At 53.3% G+C, this 20,244-nt stretch overlaps 1 protein-coding gene across 10 annotated transcripts in view; it reads right to left on the reverse strand.

Annotated features, from left to right (window-relative positions):
* Window positions 1-5,233: 5,233 nt before the first annotated feature.
* LOC140645026 (olfactory receptor 14J1-like) overlaps window positions 5,234-20,244 on the reverse strand; it is a 32,941-nt gene continuing 17,930 nt past the window's right edge. For 6 of the 10 annotated variants that reach the window (XM_072848245.1, XM_072848235.1, XM_072848238.1 and 3 more), the window contains one exon: window positions 5,234-6,311. In XM_072848245.1, coding sequence (XP_072704346.1) covers window positions 5,527-6,311 — 785 coding nt within the window. In that variant the 3' untranslated portion in view covers window positions 5,234-5,526. Of the gene's footprint in view, window positions 6,312-6,675; window positions 6,869-10,383; window positions 10,888-20,244 lie in introns of those variants that run through there. The other 4 variants (XM_072848242.1, XM_072848243.1, XM_072848241.1 and 1 more) reach the window with 2 other exon arrangements.

Consider the following 20,244-nt stretch of genomic DNA (forward strand, 5'->3'; position numbering starts at 1 on the left):
CAGTGACACCAGTCACAGAGCCAGATGTTGATCAGGTGGCTCTTCCTGTTTCTTCTCTCATCGTTCCCTGCAACTGGAAGGATAGAGGAGAACACTATTTGTGCTCCTGATCCCTTAACCAGTCGTCCCAAGGCCCTGAAGGCTCTTCTGATTGCTCTTGGACTTCTTAGTGCAACTTCATCGCTGCCTACATGAAAAATCAATAATGGATAATAATCTGAGGGCCTTACCAGGGTAGGAAGTCTTCTCGTCACATCTTTAACCCATGCCCCAGGGAGGCAGCAGACTTCCCTAAGAACTGGGTCAGGTTGGCATATTGGGCCTTCTGTTCCCCTCAGAAGACAGTCTCCTATGACAATGACCCATCTTTTTTTCTGAATGGAAGTGGTTTTGACGCAGGGCGCAGGCTGACTTAACTTTGGCAACGTCTCTAACCTACATGGACCATTGTCCTCATCATTGTTTGGATCCACTTGCAGAGCCTCATACCTATTGTACAAGGGCACCTGGGAAGGTGGGGTAGTCACGGAGGAGATGCACCTGCTGCGCCGAGCAGGAACTTGTCGCCATTCCCCTCCTATCCCTTCAGTCACCGCATTCGGCCAGGTGGAGAAAGCGTAGGGAATCCTCCGCATCATGTGTCCTGTCTGCCTGACAGGCCTGTCCCAGGGAAGGCAGGGCGCAATTCCAGTAGTCTATCTCTCTCTCAGACTCTCTGATGCTCCTCAACCTACTCACCTCCTCCTGGAGCTCTGTCACTAAGTGGAGGAGTTCTGCTACCTGGGCGCACCTCCCACAGGTGTGCTCACTACTGCTGTCCCATACTGGCATAAGAGTAGGGCACACCCTGCAGCCTGACACCTGGGTGGCAGCACGTTCCCATTGGAGCTCTGTCTGTGAAGCCGTGTCAGTTGCGGCGGGTGCAGAGTTTAGAGAGGCCATGGCTTTCTGCCGGGTGGATACCATTGCTCCCTGGTCAAGCTGGCAGAGCTTCAGTGCCCTTCCTGTGTCCCCTTCCACGCAAACTGCCACACCACACCCTTGCTGATGTGCCACGCCCTGTTTGCCCATCCTGTTCACAGCATTCCTGGTTGCTAGTGCTCCCTAGGGGCTTCTTTTATAGGTGGGGAGGGCTTGGCCGCTCTTGCTTCTGGCCCCACCCAGGTCTCGTCAGCCACTGTCGCGCAAGCTGCGGGCTCCTGGTGGCTCTCTCAGCTTCCCCTGAGTTTTCCCCGGTTCAGGAACCCCCCTCGTACACCACGTTAGAGCACTCCGCTGTGGATCGTGCCAGCACTGGAGCTGCTCGCCCCAGTGACTGAGATTGCTGGCTGCATGCGAGTGTGCTGGGCACCCATGCACTTGCCATGACACCACACTTCCTTTTATGCCATTACAATGAGTTGTCTTCAGTGCAAAGGTGTGGATGTGGTTTAGCTTTGTAGTGCCTTGAACTCCAGTAAATTCAGGGGATGGAGCCTAGAGGGCCGTTCTGGAGCACGCCTGCTGAATAGAATCATACAATCATAGAATCATAGAATATCTCCCGTTGGAAGGAACCCATAAGGATCATCGAGTCTAACTCCCTCTCCTCACAGGACTACCTAAAACTAAACCATATGACTAAGAGCATGGTCCGCTCCTTAAACTCTGAAAGACCTGGTGCCATGACCACTTCCCTGGGGAGCCTGTTCCAGTGACCGACCACCCTCTCAGTGAAGAACCTTTTCTTATCTGAGGAAATCCAATCTGAACTTCCCCTGATGCAGTTTCATTCCATTTCTTCGTGTCCTATTGCTGGTCACCAGAGAGAAGAGATGAGAACCTCCTGCTCCGCTGCCCACCTTGATTGGGTAGCCTCTAGTAAGCACCAACCATGAGGTTTCCTTTGTTGGCTTGGCCCCTCATCTTTACCCAGAAGCTCTCAACCTCTTCATCACTCTTTTTCCAAGACAGCTCTGAGCAGTCAATCCATTTGTTTACATAGAGGGCAGCCTCCCCACCCCTCCTTCCTTGCCTGTCCCTCCTGAACAGTTTATAGCCATCGCTTGCAGCACTCCGGTCATGTGATTCATCCCACCACGTTTCAGCGATAGTGATTAGATCCTTGCTTTCTAGCTGCACAGCAGCTTCCAGCTCCTCCTGTTCGTTACCCATCATGCATGCATTGGCATAGAGGCACTTCAGCTGGGCTATTGTCCTTGTCACCTTTCTAGAGGAACACGCCCTAATTCCCTTCAGGCCTTTCACTGCTGTTTCCCTGTAGGTTCCTAGCACACCAGCAGCCCCTGGCTCTTCTCTGTTGCTTAAAACTCCATCCCCCTCCCCCACTAAATCTAGTTTGAAGCTCTCCAGAGAAGTCTGGCCAGCTTGTTGGTGAAGACCCTCTTGCTGCCCTTGGTCGGGTGAATCCCATGAGCTCCCACCAGACCCAGCTTCAGACACATGGACACGTGCACAACTCTGAGTGCATTCACGTTCCCTGTGTGTGCTCTGTGCGACGTGGAAGGTGAGAAATGGTCGCTCATGCTTGCAGAGCCCCTTCTGACTGCACAGTTGAGATGCTCCACAGAAATGCTTCTTTCCTACTAGGGAATTTAAGGCACAGGCCAGAAGGGCAGGGGAGGGTAACCTAGCAGACAGGGACCTTGCAGGCAGGTTCCTGATGTGGCAGGCAGCAAGCTGTCCAAGGCAGGTGAGAGAAATCTGACTGGGATGGTGGGGGTTTGCTCCTGGAGTCACACAGAGAAATGTAAGGGCTCTGAGTGAGGTGTCCACATCTGAGTTGGCCTCACGCACACCTCATACACATAAGGGGGCTCAGAGACAGGAGTCTTTCTCTTGCACGTGCAAGGACAGTGCACTGCAGCAGTCGTACGTCTCTCTGGCCTTCTCTTGCCATTCCCAGAGGCTGGAAGGCATCTAAGCCCTGTGATGTATCACCCTGCTCTGAACTCGTCTTAGGCACTACATGGCACAAGGCATAGTCACGGGGACCTAGATGCAAGGAAGCACATCCCAGCGGTTGTTGTCTGGGGTACGTTACTCACAAATTGCCGTGATCTTGGGAAACCTTCTGTCCCACAGGCCTTCAGAGCACCCCTAGGAGTAGCTGAAGGCACTTGTGTTCGCTCAAGTTCACCTCATCACACACACGAGATGTGCACTTCTGACCTAGTCATTTGGTGTCCATCTGTGGAGGGACAAATGACCTCTCCGAGCTGGTGTGAGTGGCCGGTGCTGGCACTGGCAGTTGTGAGGGGCTGGTCCATTACAATTGCCCTGGGGTAGCTTCCCCAGTGTGTCCAGAGGCCGTGGCACAGACCAGGTCCTGCTGTACTGATCCTTCATTTCTCTCCCAGGAGAGACCTGGCTGTGCGAGGGCTGCTCCAGGACTGCTGAGTGCCCCAGCCTGCACACTCATACGGTTGTGGTGTACACTGATGTTATCCTCTCCTGGGCACTCGCCAGCCCAGCCCCTCGGGGGCTCTCCCCACCTCCTCAGCACAGCCCAGCAGAGCAGCCTAGTCTGGGCTGGCCCCACAGCAGTGCCTGCCACAGGGTGCTGCAGAGCTCTGGGCACTCACCCCACAGCCCCAGCCCCTCTGAAGGGCACAACAGCTGCTGGGGGGCAGAGAGGGGTCTCAACCTCCCCATCTGCTCCAGAGCTGGAGGCTCACAATGGCACAAGGAAAAGGAGGTCAGTGAAACTGCAGGACCCATGGCCTTGGGTCCAGGAGATCCCCACTACAGACTGCCTGTGCCCCCTCAGTGCCAGCCCCTCTCCCAAGGCTCCCAAGGCTCCCAAGAGTCCTGACCCAGCGGCAGAGTACCTGTCCTGAGTGGGTGCCTGCAGAAAGAGATTTCCCTTTCTTACTGATTCCTCCCTGCAGGCACTGAAAAGCTCCCTTGCTTCCTGGCCAGCCATTCCCGGTTCCCTACTTGTGCTCCCCACAGGGCCCCATGCTGGTGGTGCTGCTCTGAAGAGTGAGGGAGCTGTGGTGCCCTGGGGCCGTGGGGTGACCCCACAGTGGCCATGCTGGTCAGGGTGGGAAGCAGACCCAGCTGGACTGGGGTCACTGCTGCTGAGCCCCTTTCCATCCTCCCTGATGGCTCAGGAGCCAAGGACAGGGCTTGGCAGGACAATGGGGTGTCTCCAACGGCACAAAGGGCAGCAGAGGGCTGCACTAGATCCAATCCAGCCTGTGGGGTTTCCAAGAGGGTATGCTGAATCACTCTCCAGTCTTATGTCCCTTTGCTTGCTGGCTCCTCACAGCCTCTCCTGGAACTGCAGAGCCTTCGTTAGCCCATGGGCTCCTCAGGTTTGCCTTTTCTTCTGGGTGACTCCTCCTGGGATGGTCATTCATTTTATGAGGTGCCACTCACTGCCCACCCAGGCTCACACAGTGTCCCTGGAGATCCCCTGAAATCTCCTGGCAGCTCCAGGTTCCTCTCCAGGATAACACCTGCAATCAGCCACTCCACAGGTGGGACAGTGCCAGGCAGATAAGTCAAAGACCATTTGCTGTCTGCTTGGACAGGTGCCACCAAGGAGGGAGCTCTAGGTCCAGCCCTTGGTCCCTAACAGATCCCCCTGGGACTCTGACCCTGTCCTCCAGAATCTGTGGACAACCCCAGAACACCAAGAGGACTTTTCAAGGAGCAGCTCCTTGGGTGTATTCCTGGCACCAGCTTTGTAAAGGCCTCTGACCCTGCCCTGAGGAGACCCTTTAGTGACAGTGGTGCTAGCAGGGAGGCCAGCTCTGACACAGTGGTTCACATGGCCTGCTCCTGCCTGCAGCCACAGGGATGCCACTACGGACACAACGGGACTGTCAAGTGTTGCACAAGACCTTAGGACTTACACAAACGCAAGGACACGGCAGGACATCATGGAGTGACCAGCACTGAGAAGACCATGTCCTGCTGCTGTCAATGGCCATGGCGCCAGGGAATCAGCAGCGCTGACTCACAGGCAAGAGAGAGGGAGTGCCCGCTGAGGCAGCGAGGGGCAGCCCTGAGTGCCACCAGGGCTGCTCATCCATGTGGCAGCTTGGATCCTGAATCCCTTCTGCCTACTGGGGCTGGGCCCCAAGCTCCAGAGATATAAGAGACAGGGAGTAGAGACAAATGATTACCTTTTGGTTTAGCTATGCAAAGAGCCTGCTTCCTTATGTACAGTAGGTTTACCAGCCAGAAAAAAAAAAGGTTTGAAGGTTAAGAAGAAGTTGGATGAATAATATTATTTAATTGGAGTTAATATTATCACAGGTTTAACAAACAAATACAAAATAAAGAAACAGAAGAACAAAAGATAGGCTGGATTTCAGGCTGAGTTCCTGGGAGTTGTGTGAGGGTGGTGGGCACCTTATTAATGCTGGAATGATGTGTCTTCATATAGTTTCCTCAGGGCATCCTTGAGCTCCTTGCTCCTCATGCTGTAAATGAGGGGGGTCACTGCTGCAGGCACCACCGAGTACAGAACTGCCATGACCAGGTCGAGGGTTGGGGAGGAGATGTAGGGGGGCTTCAGATAGGCAACCATGGTACTGCTGATAAACAGGGAGACCACGGCCCGGTGGAAAAGGCTTTGTGCCACCCTTGCTCAGAGGGGATCCTCAGCACAGCCCTGAAGATCTGCACGTAGGACAGCACGATGAAAACAAAGCATGCCAAAGTAAAAGAGGCATTAACCACGAGGAGTCCAACTTCCCTGAGGTAGGAGCGTGAGCAGGAGAGCTTGAGGATCAGGGGGATTTCACAGAAGAACCGGTCCAGGGCATAGCCTTGGCAGAGTGGTATGGAAAATGTCTTGGCAGTGTGCAGCAGAGCACAGAGAAACCCACTGCCCCAGGCAGCTGCTGCCACGTTGGCACAATCTCTGCTGCCCAGGAGGGTCCCATAGTGCAGGGATTTGCAGATGGCAACGTAGCGGTCATAGGACATGACAGTGAGAATAGAATACTCTGCTGCAATCAGGAAGACAAACAGAAAGACCTGTGCAGCACATCCCAGGTAGGAAATGGCCCTGGTGTCCCAGAGACAATTGGCCGTGACTTTAGGGAGAGTGGTGGGGTTGTAACCCAGGTCAAGGAGGGAGAGGTTGAGGAGGAAGAAGTACATGGGCGTGTGGAGGCGGTGCTCACAGGCTACGGCAGTGATGATGAGGCCGTTGCCCAGGAGGGCAGCCACGTAGATGCCCAGGAAGAGCCAGAAGTGCCAGAGCTGCAGCTTCCGCATCTCTACAAATGCCAGGAGGACGAACTCGGTGATGGAGCTGCTGTTGGTCATTTGCTTCCTCTGTGCATGGGGACCTGTCCAAGGAGGAAAAGGCAGCAAAGAGTTAGGACAGACAACTCTGAGCAAAACCTATCCCATTTCTCACAGAAACCCCCCACATGACCTCTCCTTCCAGAAGGACCTTTGTGCAGCTCCCTGGCATGAGCTCTGTTCTTTGCTGGCTGAGGGTGCAATGGGGAGCAGGGGACTCTGCTGTGGGCTCTGGAGGAGTCAGTCCTGCTGTGCATCCCCAGACAGATAGGAACCAGGAGTGATCTCTGTTTAAATCCACTCATGATATCAAAGAGAGTTCAGCATTGTCCCTCCCAGTTCACCCAGCTGCAGAGGAGAGCTGTGGGGATTTGGTTTTGTTTATTTTGTTCCTGTCCCCTGTCCCACCTGAGGAGTGTTTGTTGAAGGCAGACGTCCTTGGCATTCCTGCTACACTACCAGCGTATCCTGAGAGCCCTGGCAGGCAACGGGACAGACCCTTGGTGCAAAGGGAGGAGACGGTCTGTCTATCAGTCATGCTCTCAGCTGCCTTTGGCTCACACCTCTCTGAGCTGGAGGATGATCATGCTCAGCTCTTCCCCTGAAAGGGAATGTAATAGTGCTCAGAAGAGAGGAATCTAGTTTCAAAATGCAGATGACCTCCACGCTCCCCTCCCCAGGGAAGAGCTGTGAGCTTCTGGATGCCTTGAAGATGGGGTGTCCTTAACAGAGAGCCAGCTTTATCCCCACCCTACAGACTGCATTGCCCAGAGACACACAGGTTAGAAGGGGGCTTGGGCACCTTGCTCCCATGGACACAGCTGCATGGCAGGACCTGCAGGGTCAGTTGCTGAGCTGCTGCTCAAGCCCCCACCCCAGAGAGCCTGAAAACAGGAGCAGCCGCAGCAGGGCCAGGTGGAGAAACAAGGAGAAATGCCCCAAGGCTTCTGCCAAGTGAGGCAAGGCCAGGGAGGGACAGATGGGCGCTCGGGAGAGTCTCCTCTGCTGCAGCTCTGGCTGCAGAGGAGGCAGCGGTGGCCCTGGAGCCAAGAGCCTTGAGGGCAGAAGCTCTGCTGGGTGGGAGAGGAGACTAAGAGGGCTTGTTTGGGGGAAAACATGTTCAGTGAAGGGCTGACAGGGAGATGCTGAAATCCACCCTCCCAGCCTTTGCTGTCAGCACTTTTCTCTCACTCCCTGTCCATGTCTCTGCTGCCTGGATCCATCCCTGCCAGGAGCTGCTTCTCTGTCCCCATGTCTTCTCCCCGTGCCAGTGCCCACAGACTCCATTCCTCCTGCTGTGTGCTCAAGTCTGTCCTGCAGACCCCCTCCTGGCAGCAGGGCACTGCCGAGGAGCATGTCTGTGTTGGCAAGTTGTAAGGAGCAGGTCAGATAAACCCTGAGGATAACACACACAAGTGACGAGGCTTTCAGTAGGCAAAGGAGCAGGTGAAAGGACTTAATCCGTTTCCTCACAGACCTACTGACCTCTCAGACTCATGCTGTAAGACGTCTCAGTCTCTTGTCCAAACCTGACAGCTCCATTGCCATTTTCCCCCCCAAACAGGGCAGGAAACTGAAAGCACAGACCTCAGAAAGCACCTTTCCTTCCAGGTAGTCCCTGCCTTGATGTGCTTCTTGAAAAGCTGCCTCTGGCAATGTCCTGCAGTGACCTGGAGCTGTGAGCAACCCTGACCCATGCAGCACCCTCTTGACAGCAGAGGGACTCTGCCCTGCCCTGCCTTGCCTTACCCTGCTGGTGGTCGCTCCTTCCACCCACAGCCTCTCCCTGCAGCACCATGGGGAGCTCCCCGGGCAGGATGAGTGCTGACCCTGGCAGGCGGCAGAGTCCTTGCCCCAGCACACAGCTCCCTGGGGCACAGGGACCGGGGACCCTGCTCTGAAGGACAGCCCTAGGCACCCCTGGGTGCACACCCACCTTCACAGCCTTGCAGCCATCCCTGGGAGAAGAAAGCCATCACGCCCTGTCTGTCTGACGGTGCAGCAGGGAAGCCCTGCTCTGGAGCACATCCTCCTCCTCTACATTGGAGAGAGATCTCTGTAGGCCACGACAGCTTTATGAGACCCCTCCACGAAGCTCGTGTTCATTGCCCTGCACCGAGAGAATTACCGCGTAGAGGGCTGTGAAGATTTCTCCCCCCGTGAGCTCTCAGTCGTCCATCCAGCCCAGACCACCTTTAACATCTCTCTGCCTTGCTTGTCTCCCCTCAGCACCTGCAGACAGCAGCTCAGCCCTGCTGCACTTTGCAGAGGAGCTGCTCCTGGGCAGAGCTGTCTCTCTGCAGCGCTGCCCACTTGCCATGAGCTCCCTCCGTCCCAGGAGCCTGGCCCAGCTCAGCAGCAGTGGACCAGCCCAAGGCTTTTTAATGACCCCTCTGGTGGGTTTGGGGCAGAGTCTATGAACCTCAGACACTGAGAGGAAGTTGAAGAAAGCTCTCAAGAAGTCAAAGTCTGATGCAAACTCCAAAGTCTCAGAGAGCATTAATAGGTCCCACAGAGGACCGTTATCAACAAAGCCTCCCAGGGGCTGGTTAGAGCAGGAAGCTGGAGGCAGTGATGACAGGTAGGCAAAGGCAATGTAAAGGTGGCTCTGACGCTGAGTAAACCGGGATGTGTCACATTAAGCCCAAGGGCCAAGCCCTGACTCCCGGCCCCTGGGAAGGGAGATCTGTCCCTCATCCTTCCCATCCTACTGCTCTCTTTTCTGCCTTTGCTCTGGTTTCTGCTCCAGCTATTGCTACTTCTTCCGCTTTGCAAGCACCTCTCTGACAAGAAATTATAGGGCCAGGACTGGAACATGGTCAGCTTTCTGTGGGAACACTTTGTGTGCCTTTTCCACCTGCTGATTTGGTTTTGGGGCAACAACAAGTGCTCAGACTGTGGGATGATCCAGACAAGGTGATACAAACTATATGCGACACCTTCCACATTGATGACCCTTTGTGGGCTGACATGCAGCAACGATTTGAGGTGTTCTTTACTCCAGATGAAAAAATGAAAATCTGGGAAACAAGTCGCAGATGGGCCAGGGAAGCACAGGGCAGAACCCCATGGCCAGCCAATGACCCAGGATGGGATCCCAACTTAGCAGCTGATAGAGGTACTCTGAAAAGAGTGAGAGGGGGATTCTTAGAGGCATTAGAAAGACTCTAAATTGGGCTAAGGCCCAAGGATGTCAGCAAGGAAATACCAACCCCCACCTCTGAACATTATGCCCGATTGGCTAAACAAATAAGAATGTTTGGAGGGGTCGACCCTGAGAAGGAGGAAAATCGATCTTTAATGGTATCTTCCTCTGTAGGTCAGTCAGCCCCAGGTATGAAGAAATATTCTTTCTAAACATGTGCCAGGATGGCAGGGCAAAGCATTGGATGAAATAGTCAGCATTGCTACGTTCGTGTTTAACGGGACAGATTAAAGACAGCTGAAGCAAAAAAGAAAGAACAGGAAGAGAAAGCTAGTCTGTTGGTAGCGGCATTAAGTAGCTACCCGAGACTAAGAGGATGGGGACACAGAGGTTTTCAAGGTAAGGGCAGAGGAGGAAATTTTAGGAGCAATGGACCTCAAGGAACTAGAGACTGTTGTAATTATTGTGGACAACAAGGCCATGGGAAGCAGGAGTGCCCACTATGACCAAAGGGCCTCCCCAAAGGACCTCTCAATCCTCCGGTGCAATCTTTCCCTGCTGTATGCAACAGGGGCAGGTAGATTTCACCCAGGATTGACAGTTAGCAGGGACCTATTGTGCAGTCACTACAGGAGTCTCTGAACGGGAAATATTTTGCCCTTGTTCTTACGAGAATCTGGTCTTAAACTTTTCGACTGATGAACAGAATTAGCCCTGTCTAATAGATACAGGGGCAACATTTTCTACCTTCAAACAGTATACCTATTCATCTGGACTCTCAATACCTTTTGCCATTTACCTGGGAGAGATACAGCTAACATGGACAAGGCTTTGCTGGGTCCTCCATTATGTTTTCTAAGAATTTTAGTAAAAGATTTGCAGGACGTTGTGTTTACAAATGGATATGTTTTGATACAATATGTTAATGATCTATTGGTAGCCAAGGAATCTTATATAGGTGACACCCGTACCTTACTGTTTGCCTTTGCTGAGAAGGGCCATGGGGCTTCTCCATGTAAGTTACAATTTCTGTGAGAGAAATGTAAAATACCTGGGTTACATTCCGCAACAAGGGGAGCGTTGTTGATCCAAGGACTGTATTAAAGCCATTCAAAATCTTCCTCAACCAGTTACTGAAAGCAAATGTGAGCCTTTTCCGGAGCTGTAGGATTCTGCTGCCCCTGGATAGCTGCTTCTGGGGAAATGGCAAAACCCCTGATACAGACTACTGCTCAAGATGCTGGAGAAGCCCTTCACTGAACAACAAATAAGGTAAAGGCATCTGAGCTTTTGAAGCAAGCATTAGTGACTGCACCTGCTCTGGGATTGCCAGACTATGGTAAACTGTTGACCTTGTTTGTACATGAAGATATTTAGAGTATGGCAGCCAAACCCAGGACCGTCTGGCAGCTCCAGGATCCTTTGCTTGTATCCCTAAGACAGCTGCTGCAGCACTCCTGGTTGAACAGAGTGAAAATGTGGTGTTTGGATCCTCTCTAGTGGTGCTAGCACCACATGAAATTGAAATGCCCACTACGGGACCCCCCAGAGATGATGCCAGCCTCAAACCAGGGGTCTCTAAGCAGAATTGTCTCTGAGCCCTCTCCAGCCCCTTGGGTAAATGGGGGCTGGGACTGGCCCCTCTTCTTGGGGCACCAGGGACCCTGGGATGAGGGAATACTGGGAGGTGGGAGGACAACTCGGGGCACGGGCAATGGGGATGGCCGGGTGACGGGGTTCTTCAGTCACTGGAGCCACTGGGGAGCACTGGTGAATGTTGGGCACAGGGAGATGAGAGCTCGGCTTGGGGGAAGTGCTGGGGTGGTTGCAGTGCCCAGCTACAGCCCACCCCATTTCCCTTGCACTGCAGGCCCCCAACTGGTCCAGTCCCCAGCCACGGCCTCCCCAGAGCAGAGAACAGAGGGGAATATCCCCTGCCCTGGCCCTCACCCTGCCACTGCCTGGGGCCACCGTGCCCTCCCACACAACCTGGGTCCCACTCTGCAGAGCTGCCCCCAGATGGTGGGTCCCAGTGACCCCGTGCCCAACAAGGCTCTGGCTCCAGGCCCGTCCCTGGCTGGGACTTGGCCACAGCTCACCAAAGGCCCTTGTCCCCACACAGTGTCCCTTCAATGCCCTCATCCTCGGCCCTGGCCAGCGCTGTCACTGAGCATGATGTGGCCATCCAGAGGCACAGGATGAAGCGGGCACTTGTCCTCAGGCAGCCACTCGGAGCTAATTGTGGGAATGGAGCTCCCCTGGCAAGAGGAGGGATGTTTGTCCCCGCAGCATTTCTGATAAGCTTTATTTGCGCAGAGCCCGTGGCACAAGGAGCCCGTTCAGCAAGACTGATGGTTCCCGAGAGTGCCTGCTCAGGGGGAGTCTGGGGAGGGGGGTAAAGCAGTCTGGACTCCTGGGCTCCCACCAGCCCTGGCAGCAGGCAGAGCCCACAGAAGAGGGCAGTGCTGGGGGAACTGGTGAGGAGCAGGTCCTGGGGCACTCCACATGCTGGAGCCCAGAGGCAGGGGCAGTCGTGGGAGAGCAGCCTGACACCTGGGGTGTCACTCTCCTTCGGGAAAGCGTGGTGGCAGGGGAGTCCTGCAGAAGAGGGGCTTAGATCAGCCTGGGTGATGGAGCTGTCTCCCCAGGGTCACTGCCAGGCTTCCCCATACTGATATTTCAGCTATCGTCCTCTCTACTAACAAGGCTTTAGCCACTTGGTGTGTTTGATTATGGCGCACGTTTTACATTCATGGATAACCTGTGCAATGGCATCCATGGTCAAGTCCACCCCTCAATCATGACCCATTTGTATGTTGCAACCCTTACTACATGTCCTGATGTGTCATGGGTCCATCGAGCTATAAATAGCTCACCCTTATGTTCCCAGTCCAGATCCACCTGAGCCACTTCAATTCTAGCAGCCTGGTCCACCTGCTCGTTGTTTTGATGTTCTTCAGTGGCCCGACTCTTGCATACATGAGCATCTACGTGACGTACTTTTACAGCTAGGTTCTCCACCCAGGTAGCAGTATCTTGCCACAATTCAGACACCTGGATGGGTTTGCCTCTGTGCTGCCAGTTGGTCCGCTTCCATTGCTGTAGCCACCCCCACAGAGCATTTGCCACCACCCATGAGTCAGTATAGAGATAAAGGACTGGCCATTTTTCTCATTCAGCAATATCTGAGCCAGCTGGATGGCTTTCACCTCTGCAAACTGACTCAATTCACCTTTTGCTTTTGTGGTCTCTTCGATTTGTTGTATAGGACTCCACGCAGCAGCTTTTTCCACCTCCGGTGTTTTCTCCCAGTATGACAGGATGCGTCTGTAAGCAGGGCATATGGCTTCTCTTTCTCTAGTCATTTATTACACAGTGGGGCCTCTTCAGCACGAGTCACCTCCTCTGGTAACACTCCAAAGTTTTGGCCTTCTGGCTGGTCCATGATCACTTCCAAGATTCCTGGGCGGTCGGGGTTTCCCATTCAAGCCTGTTGCCTTACCAGCGCAACCCACTTACTCTGTGTAGCATCAGTTGCATGATGTGTAGAGGGGACCCTCCCTGTGAACATCCAGCCCAGCACAGGCAATCGAGGTGCCAAGATGAGCTGTGCTTCAGTACCAACTGCTTCTGAAGTGGCTCAAAGCCCTTCATATGCTGCTAATATTTCTTTTTTAGTTGGAGTGTAGCAGGCTTCGGATCCTCTATAACCCCAGCTCCAAAACCCTAGAGGTTGACCTTGGGTCTCTCCAGGTGCTTTCTGCCAGAGGCTCCAGGTGGGGCTGTGGTCCCTGGCTGTGGTGTAAAGCATGTTTTTCACATCTTGTCCTGTCTAGACAGGCCCAAGGGCTACTGCACAAACTGTCTCTCGTTTAATTTGTTCAAAGGCTTGTTGCTGCTCAGGGCCCCATCAAAACCGTTTGTCTTCTCAGTCACTCGATACAAGAGGGCTTATGATCAGACTATAACCTGGAATATGCACTCTCCAAAAGCCCATGACACCTAAGAAAGCTTGTGTTCCTTTTTTGTTAGTTGGTAGTGACAAATCTGTTATTTTCTTGATCCCATCCATTGGCCTATGACAATGCCCATCTTGCTATTTTATTCCTAAAAACTGGATCTCCTGTGCAGGTCCTTTGACCTGACTTTATTTTATGGCAAAACCAGCTTTCAGAAGAATCTCATTTATTCTTCTCCCTTTCTCAAACACTTCCTCTGCTGTATTGCCCCACACCATGGTGTCATCCATATACTGCAGGTGTTCAGGAGCTTTGCCCTGTTCCAGTGCAGTCTGGATCCGTCCATGGCAAATGGTAGGGCTGTGTTCCACTCCAGGGCAGCTGATTCCAGGTGTACCGAATACCCCTCCAGGTGACAGCAAACTGTGGCCTGCACTGCTGCCAAAGGGATTGAGAAAAACACATTAGCGATATCAATTGTTGCATACCACTTGGCTGCCTTTGACTCCAGTTCATATTGGAGTTCTAGCATGTCCGGTGCGGCAGCACTCAGCGGAGTGCATGCCTGCACTCAGTGGAGGCATGACTTTGTTCAGGCCACGCTAGTCCACTGTTAGCCTCCACTCTCCGTTAGATTTTTGCACTGGCCATATGGGAGTGTTAAAGGGTGAGCGAGTCTTGCTGATCACTCCTTGGCTCTCCAGTCGCTGAATCCCCGCTTACGGATGGGAACCAGGGAGTCTCGATTGGTGCGATATTGTCACCAGTGCACCGTCATGGTAGCAAATGGCACCTGCTCTTCTTTAACCTGCAGCAACCCCACCACAGAAGGATCCTCTGAGGGACCAAGCTAAGCACCAAGCAGGCAAGCTAAACAGCTGTTTAATCTTCTCCGTACTCAAGACAGCTATACCAAAAGCCCACCGGTACCCTTTTGGGTCCTTGAAGTACCCTCTCCAGAGGCGGTCTATGCCAAGGATGCATGAAGCCTCTGGACCAGTCACAACAGCATGCTTTTGCCACTCTTTCCCAGCCTCCAACACAGACGGTTCTCGGGATCCTCCCGTCACTCCAGAAATACAGATGGATTTTGCCCCTTTGTAATCTGCTGGCATTAAAGTACACTGTGCACCAGTGTCCACCAGAGCTTTATACTCCCGTGGGGCTGATGTGCCAGGCCATTGAACCCACCCAGTGCAGTAAACTCGGTTGTCCCTTTCCTCTGCCTGGCTGGACACAGGGCCCCTTTATTCCTGGTCAGCGTATTCATTACTTGGTTTTTGTAACTGCAAAGCCAAAGTCCCTTCCTCAGGGTCGAAAGTAAGATCAGCCCTTCTACTCTGCCCAACAGAAACTGGAGCAGTAATTCTCCTGGATGGATGGAGGCCTTTTGGCTGTTGTGTTTCTTGCAGCTCCTGTACCCGAGCTTCTAGTCTCCAGGTAAGTTCACCATCCCACTTTCTCATGTCCTCTCCCTGGTCATGCAGATAGAACCACAGGGTGGCACGTGGTGTGTGCCACCAGCACCCTTTCCCTTGAGCAGAAGGCAGCTGACTCTTAAGAGCTGAGACATTGGTCGGTATGAGAGAGGAAGGCATCCTTTTTTAAATGCTGGAACAATTGTTGGGACAGTTTCTCCACAGCTGAGCTGCAGGCCCGTAGGGAGGAAGTGAGATTCTCTTTCAATTCCTGCAGTTGGCTGGCCAGTCCATCCACAGTTGGTGCCTCCGTGTCTGTCCAGCTCATTATCGCCAGGGTGTTGGCATATGACGTCGGTGCACTTTGTGTGACCTTTGGCCACATGGACCGCATGCACTGGATTTCATGCAGTCTTTGGATGCCTGGTTGTTCTCCCGGTTGCTGTAAATCACCTCCACCATGGGTAATTCCCACAGATACTGTTTGCCTCCCTCAGTGGTGTTCCGCTTGTTTGGGAATTTGGAAGATCTTCCTTGAAGTGTTACCTTTCCTTCACACTCAACAGGGGTTGCCTCCAGAGGCTGAGGACTGCCGCCCCTTTTCCAACCCCTTTGTCAATGGCCTTATCCCTAGCAAGGGATCCCAGCTGCCGGGCTTCCTTACCCTCTAATTCTGACTTTTGGCCCCAATATCCCAGCATTGGAGCAACCAGCTGATAATTTGCTCCCCTGGATGACGGCTGAAATCTTTCTGCATATCTTGCAAGTTGACCTCAGCTTCCATTCTTCCTTCTTGACTATAGGGGCAACTGATATAGTGGAGGGCTGGGTCTCTGGTTTAGACACAGTGTCTGTTTGTATGTCTCTAGATGCAGAGACCCTTTCTTCTCCTTGAGGGTGCTGAATAGTGCTGAACAGTGCTCAGCAGGCATAGGCCAGGCCCCAGCACAGTGCGACAAGTTGTGTTTCTTTGGCATAGCCAAGGCCAGGGCACCCTTTTTTCAAATGTTCTCTCACTTCATCAGGATCCCGCACTTGTTTGGGTTGAAGTCCCAGACCATCGGAGGTGACAACCATTCTAGGTACCTGCCCATATTCTCCCACATGCCTTGCCACCCATAACCACACTGCCTCGGGGCCTAGGTGATATTCCAAAACAGTTGGTTAACTTTAGAAAAAGCTGAAAAAATACTCTTGAGAAGTGCCAATAGGAGTATTTTGGTTATCCAAGGGTGTTCAAGATACCGAAAAGTTATTGTAATGAGGGAGAAAACATCTGCCATGCAGGAGAAGGTGATGAAGGTGCCATTCTGTGTTTCCTCCACTGAAAACCTCTCGGAGGAGAAAAGGTGAAAAGTGTCGTTGTCAATTGTCTCCATGAGATGGTTCCCAAAGTAGAGTAATGGCATCAGTGCAGAGCTCAAATAGCAGAGTAAGCTCAAGGCCAGTACTTTTATAATATATCTCCCAGACAAAACAGCACCAAGCGCTACAGAGCACAGCAAACGGCAAAAGCCCAAACCAGCCAAAACCAGAGACCCCCTGCTGAGTCCCGTCCTTCCCCCCCACCCTCCACATGAACTAAGGGACACTGGGAACGGGAGGGTACTGGGAGATGGGAAGCAAGATGGAACCATGGGGAAAACAGAACCCCCACTGTCCGTCTGTCCCCACTGACATGCCTGCCAGTGCTGCAGAGCGGCCTCTCCCCTCTCCTCCCACTCCCCCATCCCTTCTCCTCCCCTTTCATGCCTGCCTCTGTTGGTTTCTCTCTCCCTCCCTGCCTCCATCCCTGGCTTTCCTACAATGGGGCAGGGGAAGATGCATCTCCAAATGGTAGAGGGGAGAGCTGAGGTGATTGCTTAGGCTCCAACCCTATATACGTATGCAAGATGAACAGATAAACCAAGTGTTTCCACCAAAGAAGAAGTAGCACATGCACTTTTCTTTGTCTCCCCTTTCCCCCTGTAAAACAATGGGATACCTCACTGCAGCTCAAAGCCTGAGGAGAACAACCGTGCTAAAACTGTATTTGGAAAATAAATGTGGTAAAACTTCCACTGCCTCACAGAAGTGACTGCAGGAAAAAGAGAGAAACTTCCAGAAGTGCTCTCAGCCCTGCTCGCAGAAGGTGGAGGGATTAGCTACACTTTAGACCAACCTGGTGAAGTCTCTTGTCCATCTCTTTGTCAAACTGGCAACCTCGTGACATTTTACTTTTCAAGATGCTACTGTTACAAAACCATGAGCACGTCCTTTTCGATACCGTTAAACCAGCAGATGGGATCTTCCTGAATAGCACCTTTACTGTTAAGTGGATCTCAAATGCCATCCACCTGATTTGCGTTTATCTCAAAGGCAGCCTTGACCTCTCCTAAGTCAATTTTCCTCAATTATGATAGTGCATACAGTTCATCAATTCTTTGCAAAATAACTTTGGAATACAAATCACGTCACAGCATATTTCAATATGGTAAACAATTCAACACTGTGTAACTTAGCTATCTAATAAATAACACACAGAGCAGAAGCAGTCAAAATGAGAATCTTCCAGGTGACTGCCTGCTCTTTGGGCAATTTCCAGAACAAGTGTTCAGGTCACTTGCCTTAAATCTCTTCACAACTGATCCACAACAGATCTCTTCTTTATACTTAGTGTCCCGTAAAGATACAACCATATCCATAACCCTTAGAAATGACATGTAACGTCAGTGAAGAATCTGAGCCATTTACAGTTCCTGTGAACCACTTATTTTTCTTTCTTTCAAGCCATGACAGGAGTCTGTATCATCCTCAGAACAAAACCAGTGACACCTTGGTTTCACTGAAATGCAGGCAAACCTCCCACGGACTTCAAAACCTCAACTTGATTTTTACCACCGGCCTTTGATTCCCGGCTTGTGTCTCATAAAAATAAATTATCCTCACACCCTCATAGACAGAGGACTAAAATAGAGCACTATTTTGCTTTCAGACATGTGACATGGACTGCTGGATGGTTTTGGAAGTGAATGGCGATTTAGAAGCACAGTGTGGTAGCTTGAATTACTGTGGCACATAATAAACAGAGGATGAGTTTAGAGAGGAGCGTGCCAGCCTTACAAAGTGTTCATGGATCTGCTATCATACTGTTGATGTCCCATGAACTCAGTACAGGCAATGAGTCCAATGCATTCAAAGCTGCTGTTGCTCAGTGCAGCTAGTGGATTTGCTGGGCATTACATGTGGTTACTTCTGACTATCAGCTGCCAAAAGAGACAAGTAAATACGTGCTGCACCTCCTGACTGAGACCTTACTGGCCCTATCTCCTCCCAGTTCTAGCTCACAGCACCAGTAAAAATGCTGGTCTTCTCATTATGCAGAAAGAAATAAATACCTGTCCTGTCATCTGCCTCTTCCGATAGTTGTGGGCATCTACAAGGAGGCAAAACAGGGGTGCCTGAGCTTGTTGGCCCAAAATATGCCCATCTTCATTATGAGTAAGTCCCTGCTAACAGAGGTACCAGCTATTCCCTCTGCTGTTTGGGGCACCTGAATCCTTGAAGAGAGCAGTGATGGCAGATGACGTGAGTGTCACAACTGGAAAGAATGGGTGCATCGATGCCGGATTGCTGGAAAAGGTCTTGCGTGGCTGGTGTGAGCCAGGCCAGCAGCTGCACCCAGCGGCTCTCCCCACTCAGGGTGGAGGGCTGAACCACTTGCGAACAATCCCACACTGCTGCTGCCCCACACTGGCCAGAGGATGCTGCCCAGGGCCCCAGGATGGTGATGTTTGGGCCAGAGGTGCTGTGAAGGAAACCACCCTGGAAAGCCAGGAATAGCTGCAGGGTACACACAGGGGGAGTGGGAAAGGGACGCAGTGCCCCTGGGGAGACAGCTCCATCACCCAGGCTGATCTAAGCCCCGCTCCTGCAAGACTCCCCGGCCACCAGGCTTTCCCAAAGCAAAGCAACATCCCTGGTGTCAGGCTGCTCCCCCACGACTGCCCCCACCTCTGGGCTCCAGCTTGTCCCCAGGGGAGCAAGGGAGCCCCAGGCGTGCGGGGTGCCCCAGGACCTGCTCCCTCCTGGTCCCCCCAGCACTGCCCTCCTCTGTGGGCTCTGCCTGCTGCCAGGGCTGGTGGGAGCCCAGGCGTCCAGGCTGCTTTAACCCCCCCAGACTCCCCCTGAGCGGGCACTCTCGGGAACCATCAGTCTTGCTGAACGGGCTCCTTGTACCACGGGCTCTGCGCAAACAAAGCTTATCAGAAATGCTGTGGGGACAAACATCCCTCCTCTTGCCAGGGGAGCTCCATTCCCACAATTAGCTCCAAGTGGCTGCCTGGGGACAAGTGCCTGCTTCATCGTGTGCCTCTGGATGGCCACATCATGCTCAGTGACAGTGCTGGCCAGGGCCGAGGATGAGGGCATTGAAGGGACACTGTGTGGGGACAAGGGCCTTTGGTGAGCTGTGGCCAAGTCCCAGCCAGGGACGGGCCTGGAGCCAGAGCCTTGTTGGGCACGGGGTCACTGGGACCCACCATCTGGGGGCAGCTTTGCAGAGTGGGACCCAGGTTGTGTGGGAGGGCACGGTGGCCCCAGGCAGTGGCAGGGTGAGGGCCAGGGCAGGGGATATTCCCCTCTGTTCTCTGCTCTGGGGAGGCTGTGGCTGGGGACTGGACCAGTTGGGGGCCTGCAGTGCAAGGGAAATGGGGTGGGCTGTAGCTGGGCACTGCAACCACCCCAGCACTTCCCCCAAGCCGAGCCCTTGTCTCCCTGTGCCCAGCATTCACCAGTGCTCCCCAGTGACTGAAGAACCCCATCACCCAGCCGTCCACATTGCCCATGCCCCGAGTTGTCCTCCCACCTCCCAGTGTTCCCTCATCCCAGGGTCCCTGGTGCCCCAAGAAGAGGGGTCAGTCCCAGCCCCCCATTTACCCAAGGGGCTGGAGAGGGCTCAGAGACCATTCTGCTTAGAGACCCCTGGTTTGAGTTTGGCATCATCTCTGGGGGGGTCCTGGAGTGCTGGGAGGTGAGGAACACTGGGAGATGGGGGGATCTGGCTTTGTGGCGCCCTTGGAGGACGGTTTCATGTTGGAGCATTGGGGGCATCATCGTAGGGTGTCCGGCTGTCAGGGGCGCACTGCCTGTTCCCCCTTGCCACCCGCAGATGCCTGGGTCCTTATCCGTGCAGCTGCCCCATGCTGGCCCTCCACATCCCCTGCAATTAAGCTTCTTGTGCACCAGAGCCCAGGTTCCTCAGTGAATGGTTGGACCTGTCCCCTGCCTGGGAGGGTCCACCGCAAACTCCTGTGAGGGCCCCCACCGGTTTCTTGGGTTCTGGGAGATTTAGGGGCATCCCAGGGTAATGCCACACTGGGCAAGGGGCTCTGGGTGCCATATGGATCCCAGGAGAGCCAAGTCCTGTCCTGGGTATATTGAGGGCTCCAATTCCTGTCTCCTTCCCCAGCTCTCT

This window comes from Ciconia boyciana, chromosome 30 (assembly GCF_034638445.1).
Source record: "Ciconia boyciana chromosome 30, ASM3463844v1, whole genome shotgun sequence".
NCBI classification, from domain to species: Eukaryota; Metazoa; Chordata; class Aves; order Ciconiiformes; family Ciconiidae; genus Ciconia; species Ciconia boyciana.